The sequence below is a fragment of the Nomia melanderi genome, chromosome 2 (assembly GCF_051020985.1).
Source record: "Nomia melanderi isolate GNS246 chromosome 2, iyNomMela1, whole genome shotgun sequence".
NCBI classification, from domain to species: Eukaryota; Metazoa; Arthropoda; class Insecta; order Hymenoptera; family Halictidae; genus Nomia; species Nomia melanderi.
Window position 1 is genome coordinate 8,736,155 of NC_135000.1, and position 8,702 is coordinate 8,744,856.

Sequence of the window (8,702 nt, forward strand, 5' to 3'; positions counted from 1 at the left end):
CTATTTTTATTCAGATTGTATCATTTTGTTTTCATTTACAAAAAAAAAGAGAGAAAAAATATATCTGTATGACACAATGAAGTATGTATAAAAAGAAAAAAAAGGGGGGAGAAGATCGAACGTATATATTATGTTTGTAAATTTTTTTGAACGCACTGATCAATGAAAACGAATAATGAATAATTGCATTACGTAACATACGCCTACTTCTTTTCCGTTGCTCGTCATCGTTATCGGCCGCTATTCGAAATCATTCATCATATAAAAAGATAAACGCGTTACCCTGATTAATTCTATCCGTCGTGAAACATATTTTACACGGTACGCACGCAGTATTTTTTTTTATTACACGGGGCAACTTCATGATCTAGTATTCTGATCGACGCAACCGGTGTTCTTTTTCATCACCAAATTCTGCAGGCTGAACTCTTTCAGGATGTCGCACGCTCGTTGCCTCTTTATGTCTTTAAGAACCTGTCTTATGAACATATCCTTTTGTACTTGAGAAACCAAAAACTCGTCCGAGAGCTTATCGAGCGCGTCCCGAAGCCAATGGCCCACCCATTTCAAGTACTGCCTCTTCAACGCTACCAGGACCTCCGCGTATGGATCTAAGTTGTTCCGTGGTACTCTCCCAGCTGTTCATGCAATAATAAATCCTTTCAAGTAAATCATTCGCCAAAGGATTCGAAAAAAGGAAAAGAAGAATTCTACTCACCCACGCATTGCATGATCAGAAAAATAAGCTCCGGGCCGATCTGCTGCACGAACGTGTTAAATTCCGGAACGTCTATTATGTGACTCAGAAAACAGGCGGACGCTTTGACCGTCCCGATTTCTGGTAACGTCAGACAATCGATTCCTGCAGAAAATATGCTATGTGACAAGAATAATGGAAACATGTAGCAACCAACACCTTACCGCACTGTAACATTTCAGGTACTTGGTCCTGGACCTGCAACAACATCCTAGAATTCTTCTTGCAAATCTGCGCCAGTAGTCCAAGGTACGATTCCATCAGTTCCGCCCAATCGGATAGGTTACCGCGCACAGATCTGCAGGCTCTCACGCCGCTTAAAGTGACGGAGCTCAGTTCTGCGAAGACATGGTTTATCGCGTTCTCGGGGTCTTGGCCGAGCAGCAGTACCAGTTGCCGCAGGAGGTTCAGTGCAGCTGGATGAGGCCAGTTCTTGTACGATGTGGCCAAAATCGGTAGAAGCGGTCGAGCGTCTACCGCCGGATGCAACAACGACAACAGAGACTTCTGCGCGCAAATGTACATCTCCTCCAACGTGGAATTGTCTTGGCTCCATTCGGGATGGCCGATTATTTGATTGAATATAGGCAGAAGTCCGTCCAACACAGGTTTCCCGATGGACCCTTCCAACGTGGAGAAAAACATTGTAGCCATTTTCAATTGGTTTGTCACCGCATCACGGGCTACGAATAATGGTTGCTCCAATAGCTCTCTGATTTTTATTATACATAAACCCAACGTGGCGTCCAAGTGAGCTATCTTTTCTTCCACGGTGGACAAAATGTTTAACAATTTGCCGGCTGCGTACATCAGTCGCAGGCCTTCTGCACATCCAGGTGTAACTGTTGGCAGCGTTTGCTCGATGATGTTGAGGATAGAAGGTGCGAAAGGCGTAAGGTGTTGGTTGCACTCTCTCACCAGGTCCTTCAAGGCCATGCTAGCGAGAGGTGCGGTGACTAAACCGCTGGTTAAACCTAATGTCACAACTCGCAATACTTTCTCCAGCCAAGGGTCTGGATGCATGCCTATCCACTCGGCGTACCTTCCCACTGTTGAACAGACGCAGGCCAGTACCTAGGAATTGGACAGAGTGTTCAATGGAATCTTCAATGGTTGGTCATGTAACCATTTTAATGTAGAGGAATTGTTTGTACCTCCCGAGGGTAGAGATCATACGGAATATGAGTTACGACTAAATCCATTATAGCAGGAATGTAATGTGATTCTTGTATCTCTACGCTGTCCGCTAATGCCTCGAACGCGTGTAACGTTGACTCCACTTCTGTCCATTTCTCTGAACCGTCCAACGTTCGACTTAATCTTTGCCCGAGAAGGACTAGCAAGTCTTGTCCCAGTACTCTGTAACAATATTCTAAGGTATCCGCAACATCTTGCCTGTAGCACCTGAAAAGTTCTCGTTCGTTTACATCCCCAGCTTCATTGGGGGATGAAGGAAGCGTAGATTTACGCAACAGTGCTTGCGCTAGTCTCGCGTACACAGGTTTCAAGACCAAGTAAGCACGACTTTCATAGGGCTCGTCGAGAGTGTTGATATCATCTTGTAATGAGTACCAAAATCCGAATGGGATACAACTGCGAGTCTCATCTGTTGGATACCGTCCTTCTTGCTCAGAACATTGCAGCAGTAACTCGATTAAACCCTCCGAAGTCGATTTTTGTGTTTCGTTCCCTTCTTCCACTAGAGCATGTAAAAAATATCTGCTGTGTGCCTCTCCCATAGCAGTTAAAATTTCGCAGAAGTACTTTCCATTGTATTGTCTTGCCATAGTTACCAAACTTTGTGCCCAATTCCATAATGTTTGCGGTCTGTTTCTAAGCTCGCAATGGTTCACTATCATGTTTAAACATTCGTGAACTACTTCCCAACCTTTGCTGTCATCTGCTTCTGCATTGTCCCTTTAATTCATTGTGAAACAGTTATGTCAGTTAAATTGTCAAGACACTATGAAATAAATGTCATTTGGACAGGTATACCTGCTAGGTGCATAGTAAGCTGCAGCGATTAATAAATGATGATATATTTGCTCTGATGCGTCTAAAGGTAATTGACTAACTTTCAACCAAAATAACGCACATTCCATTGCCAGTAGATGCAACCCACTGTCACTGCCCGGGGAATTTGGGTTGCACATGGTGAAAACTTGTTGCAGAAGCCAAGTTGTTTTGCACCAACCATTGACTAAATTTTCACGTAGTTTTATTCTTCTCGCTTCGTATCTCCTTTCAAACTGATTAAATTGATTACAACTGTTAATATGATAAGATGCAGCAACATGCAAACTTAAGAGGTATACTTTACCTCTACCGGTAACAGAGAAAGTGTACGCAATAACAATTCCAACATAGGAAGCGAATCAAAGGGCAACATGCCCATTAGTTCGTCGACAACATTTTTACTCTCTTCCTCACTTTCCATAGCACTAACATTTGCTAAGAATGCAGCTAACTGAAATCAGAAGAATTTGTTATTACTACATTTCTGAATGCCTTCACGATTAACTTTATATGGAAGAACATAAAACATTACTGCCTGACAAAGCTTTGATAGAATAAACTTTGGTATATTTGGTTGTTTTATATTATTGAGCAAACGGTCTCGTAGGGCAGGGTACTCATTTTGAGGCACTTCGTCCCAATGTTTAGAAATCTTGGCGTATAAAGTAGTGGCCGCGAAGAATTGTACTTCCCACGACTAAAAAATGAATTAAAATTATTGATAACAACTAAACATCTAATACAAAGAACTGAAAGAGCAGCCTACCTTAGAAGGGTCAAGGAGTTCCCAAACAAAGGTCCAAGCTTCCGGAGAAGCCTGCACCCGTAGAAGCCACGTATGTACCTCATTGTTTCCATCAGCATAAAACTGTTTCACAGCCTGATCAACAACAGCTGTATAATCCATTCCAGATTAATCGTTTATTCCACAAAACCTTTTCTGATTAAATGTTCTTATATTATTTATCTATACATCTATGAATGTCTCATTGTCAGCAAGTAACCATCACTGTCAGTATTTTGTACTTAGTTCGTCTCGTTGATAGTATCATCGAGAACTTCTCTATCATCTTCCTCGAAAGTCATTTGAACCACGGCCCTTTGAAATATTCACGCAAAATCTTCAAAATTTTGTGTTTACACGGTCCTTTCTAATCGTTTTAAAGATTTCACGAATTACGCAAATGACACTTCCCGAGTACTCTCATCATCTGTGATAACTCTATTTTTCTAATAAACTTCGAAAATAGTTCGACGATTATCTTGTGATTAATATAAATTTCAATGAAAATAAAAATCTACAGTATGAAACGAGTTCTAATTCTAGAAAAGATTGAATGCAATCACATTCTAACCTTCGTTCCTCAAGCACCGATTCATACGACTGATTTGAATGTATGTAAGTAGTGGATTCGCATGGCTGAATAAGTCTGTGCGAATAGGGACTTAACAAAATAACCTCAAAAAAATTTAACAGCTGATTATGTTACGCCTTTATATCAAATGAAACTGAGTTCCTTTTTATTTTCTTCCTCGTGAAGTATTTTACTCAATTACTGCTTAAATATTCAACGGATAATATAATATATATATACATATATGTATGTATATTATCCGTTGAATATATATATGTATATATTATATACATATATATATTTAGAATTATCATATACAATGACACAACAAACTTCTTATGACATGAATTAAAAAGTTATTTTAATTAAACACAATGAAATGGAAATTTTTATTATAACTTTGAGCTCTCAAGTGTTATTATAATTAATGCGAGAAAATTAAAAAAAGACTTTTGCTTCTTCTCTTTGCATTATTATAGCAAATACACTAAACAAATTCCATATGTACTATACAATAATGCTAATCTACTTATAAATCAACAGTTACAGCATTTATCATATCTATTTTATGAAGTTTATAAAATATCCTAATCACAATTTACTCTTTCTTTCAATGCATTTGCCTTTAAAAAGCATGACACAATACACACCCACAGAAATACAATATGGTACTCGAAATAAATAAATTTGTTCATTTTAAGTATACATTTTCGAACTAAAGTTTACGCTACATTGAATTTTTCATTGAACTAAAATGCAGACACATGAATAAACACAGTTGGAAGCTTAAGTATGATTTAAATTCACATAATTTACCGAGCTGTAACATCGTACCGCTTGGAATTTGGCTGTACAGTATTGATATTTCTAGTAAATGAATATACATGAACATTTCTCACAGTTTATGCATATAATTACATATACATACTATTTTTGTTGGAAGAAATGTATACTAATAAACTATCATGCAAAATATCTATACCATTAGATGAGCCTGTTAAAGATTCATGCAACTTTTTGAAGTTGCTGCTTCTTTGATATATTTAGTATGTAAAATATTCCTATCAGCACGTTGCATCTAGTAACAAATATGTTTTTTATTTTTCCAATTTTTACCTGACAATAATTCTTTTTTATAGAACACTTTAATGTAATCGTCACGATTACGTTTAATATTATATAATATATAACCTCCTTCGTATCCTCTGTGTAAAACCTTGAAATTTAATATTTAATAAAATGCAATATGTTTCTAAAAGATCTCTCTCTCTCTCTCTCTTGAGAAACTAATCACTAGTTCCTCTACTTTCTAATTATGTTTCCTATGCTTTGTATGCATTTTCACTAAGACAAATCGATCCTGTAACTTTAACTTTCTTATCTAAAGTGAAACGATATTATGCAACAATGATTATTCTGGGTAAACGAACTTATCGTACAAAATATAAATGAATGATGAACACTCGATTTCTCGAATACGTGATTCGCATTGTTTTAATTTAAGAATAATTAAAAAAAACCTCAGTGAAGCAGTACAAGCTATCATTGCATATCGCAACGATTTCACTTCGTTTTTTTGTGATGTCGCATACGTCATGTGGTATTCACTTTATGCGCTAAAAAAGAAACGAAAAATGAAGTCATTATTAAAGTACGATTCTAACTTGGAATAAATTCAAGAACTCTTACATGGTAATGGTATTCTGAGGGGCGCGTTGTCCTTAACAATGCATTCGTGTGTATGAGTGCGGAACAGATACTGTACCAATAACTGTTTCTCCTCTCCAACACACGGATCATAAAATCCAGGCAACTGACTCTGTGAAACGTCGAATTATATTTTTACTCCAATCAGCCCCACTAAATAGGTGTGTACCTCGTAAAAATAAAAAGTGATCTGCACCTTGGATGCATTGTGCAGGACTAACTTTGAATCCTTAACTAAACATTGCAATGGAATTGTTACATCAATGACCTCATCCCTATGCAGATGCTCATCCGAGGAGGATCTGTTCTGTTGAGGGTATACGAATCGTCCGTACAAAGCTTTGGTAATAATCAATCCCCTCTTCGACTCCTCCTCCGCTCTAATTCTGCTAACAGTAGCTTTCATTAATTCAGTAGCGATTTTCGCTTCCTTCTGCTTTTCCATCATCCTCGACTTGTTCATTTCCTTCTGTTTCTCTTTCTCGCGTTCCTGTCGTTCTTTTACCACTGGATCGATGACGATCTTTTTCACCACAGCCCAGGTCACTATCGGGACCACAGTCGCATAGAACACAGGAGCTGGAAGAAGCTCATCGCTCAAATGAAGAGAAAACGTATAAGATTGAGAGGCACGACTTAATTTTACTCTTAAAGTAACACCAGTTGGCACACCGACTCGCACAGCAGCTGAGAGACTACTGTGTCGTGAAACTTTTTTTTCTGCTCCATATTCAAGTAACATTCCAAATGTACCAGCCCTAGAAACGATGAAATCTCAATACTAAAACCGCCTGAAGCGAATGCAAGGACAGGGTACATACATTTATAAAGTATATAATAAACAATGGCCTGGTGGTTACTAACTTTATACTTCCACGCAGCTTCAGTTGCTTCTCTTCCATTTTATATGTATAATTAAGACTTACGAAGGTCTGTAGGATACCTAAGTGAATTGAAAATGCGGTATAGGATCTGGACGTGTCCCTTACGATCATTGTACTCATATCGTTTTGTATGCCTGCTCTGTACGTGAGATATCCTACCGTGTGCTTGTCTAGCTGCATTGCAAGAGCTGCAATCAATATTATTGTATTAAAGGAAAGTGTATATCTAATTCTGCAGTGTCTCTGTTTTAATTTCATCGATAAACATACTTCCTACAAGGCCAGGTCTTATTCCTCGCGCGGTAAATTGTAATATGGTAGCGCCATCGCAAAATAATCTTCTTGTTAATGTACGAAAACCTTTTAAAGACACTGTGGGCCCATTCCCTGCACCTATGTCCAATTCTAACCAGCCTTTAGATGAAACTAATCGTCTCGCAGAGACATTTATAGAACCAGAACCTGTTCCATTCTGTGTACCCAACTCTCCATACATGGTTACTGTGTCTCTTAAAGTAAGGGGTGCTTCAATGGACTGTGTAAATGACATTCCACTCACTTCCAAACATGAAAGTATCCCTTTGCTACATTTTAAAACACAATTGACAGTGTGATGTATATATCTGGTTTTTGATATGATTGTATATTACCTATCTTCATAGTCATCGTCGTATCTGTTAAAAAGATCCGTAGCATTCACATTAACTGTAATATTGCCCTTAGGATTTGTGTGCTGTTGTAGTCTTCTCTCTTCTCTTTCTCTGGCTAAGCGTTCATATTCTTCCCTAATCTCTTCAGGAGTTTTAGTGCGTTGCACAATTTCCCAGCCTTCTGTTTCTAATCCTCGAATTCCCACAGAGTCGTAAATAGCTCTCTGATGTGCATCACTCAAAACTGTTATATAAAACATATGTTATTTATGGAAAACTAAATACAAAATGTATTCATTACATCCTAGACAAACCTTCGTAAGCCTTTTTCGTACGGTTAAATAAAACTTCTGCCTCCTTTTTAAGTACTGGATCCGTATGCTTGTCTGGATGGTAAAGTCTGCTCTGCCTACGATAAGCATTGTTGATTTCTTCAACAGTTGCCTGTAAGCAAAGGCAATATAAACATCTATGATCTTTATGAAAAAATTATTAGCATCTTTCATTGTATAATTTTGTGAATTGGAAGAGCTATATTTTGCAGAAAGATTAGGGAAACTAGAGAATGCTCTGTTAACTGGACAAGTCCTTAACGCATAGAATTAATTGTGTACAGATCCTTTTACTAAAATGCACGAATTGTTAATGAAAAAGGAAAAAAATTATGGTCTGATGCTTACATATTAAGACTGAGGCGGATCAAGGCGAGAAAATAAGATCAACAAGAACAAATACAGTTTGGAGTGAAATACGAAATCGTGTAGCAATGATTTGGAATATTACTACAAAAGACCTGATTACATCAGAATCTAGGACAGAGCATGTCACGTGGAGGAGTGCGAATTGATCTCTACTCTTGACCGGAATGAACGAGCGAATTAGCACGGAAAATCAGTTTGCCATGACCACTCACGTTTCTGGCAACGTTCAGAAATGTATAATAATCGTCCTCGATTGGGTTTTCTTGATCATTATCGTCATCCATGTTAATTGCCTAAATTTTTCAGTCAGCGATTTGTTCAGTCTACGAGATCCAATATTTTCCCACGACTCAATCTTCTGCTTCCATAGGTTACGAAAGACTCGGTCGAGAACCGGCTTCTTCTGGTATCGCTACTTTTGCACAGATGGCGTCCCATCAGCCATTTTGTAGCCAATGCGTCGGTAATGTCGGTTTCTACTTGTAGATAAAGTCAGTTCCTGTTTGTTATTAAAAATCCTTTAACTATACATTTTAAATTCTTTTGTTAATATCCGTGATATGTTTTTATAAATATTCAATTAGAAATAAGCCGCCATAGAAGTTAGTCGATAAAATATTTCAACATTATAA

At 37.9% G+C, this 8,702-nt stretch overlaps 2 protein-coding genes across 5 annotated transcripts; both read right to left on the reverse strand.

Annotated features, from left to right (window-relative positions):
- Positions 1-110: 110 nt before the first annotated feature.
- cdm (importin-13-like protein cdm) lies at positions 111-5,444 on the reverse strand. Of its 4 annotated transcripts, none has more exons than XM_031973807.2 (9): positions 5,320-5,444; positions 3,540-3,713; positions 3,306-3,470; positions 3,078-3,224; positions 2,753-3,006; positions 1,912-2,674; positions 922-1,831; positions 719-862; positions 111-638 (listed from the first exon to the last, which is right to left on the reverse strand). In XM_031973807.2, exons 2-9 carry the CDS (start codon positions 3,678-3,680, stop codon positions 361-363), a joined length of 2,802 nt encoding a protein of 933 aa, XP_031829667.1. In that variant the 5' UTR covers positions 3,681-3,713; positions 5,320-5,444; the 3' UTR covers positions 111-360. The 4 variants fall into 4 exon arrangements, 3 of the variants coding, with proteins under 3 accessions (XP_031829667.1, XP_031829662.1, XP_031829652.1); XM_031973802.2 differs by having other exon boundaries at positions 5,245-5,393; XM_031973792.2 differs by lacking the exon at positions 5,320-5,444 and adding an exon at positions 4,129-4,771 and having other exon boundaries at positions 3,540-3,667.
- LOC116425740 (dnaJ homolog subfamily C member 11) lies at positions 3,619-8,462 on the reverse strand. Its single transcript, XM_076374204.1, has 9 exons — positions 8,283-8,462; positions 7,684-7,813; positions 7,370-7,613; positions 6,990-7,303; positions 6,700-6,907; positions 6,032-6,593; positions 5,818-5,947; positions 5,111-5,744; positions 3,619-3,872 (listed from the first exon to the last, which is right to left on the reverse strand). The coding sequence occupies exons 1-8, from the start codon at positions 8,352-8,354 to the stop codon at positions 5,722-5,724; spliced, it is 1,683 nt and encodes a 560-aa protein (XP_076230319.1). The 5' UTR covers positions 8,355-8,462; the 3' UTR covers positions 3,619-3,872; positions 5,111-5,721.
- Positions 8,463-8,702: the final 240 nt, after the last annotated feature.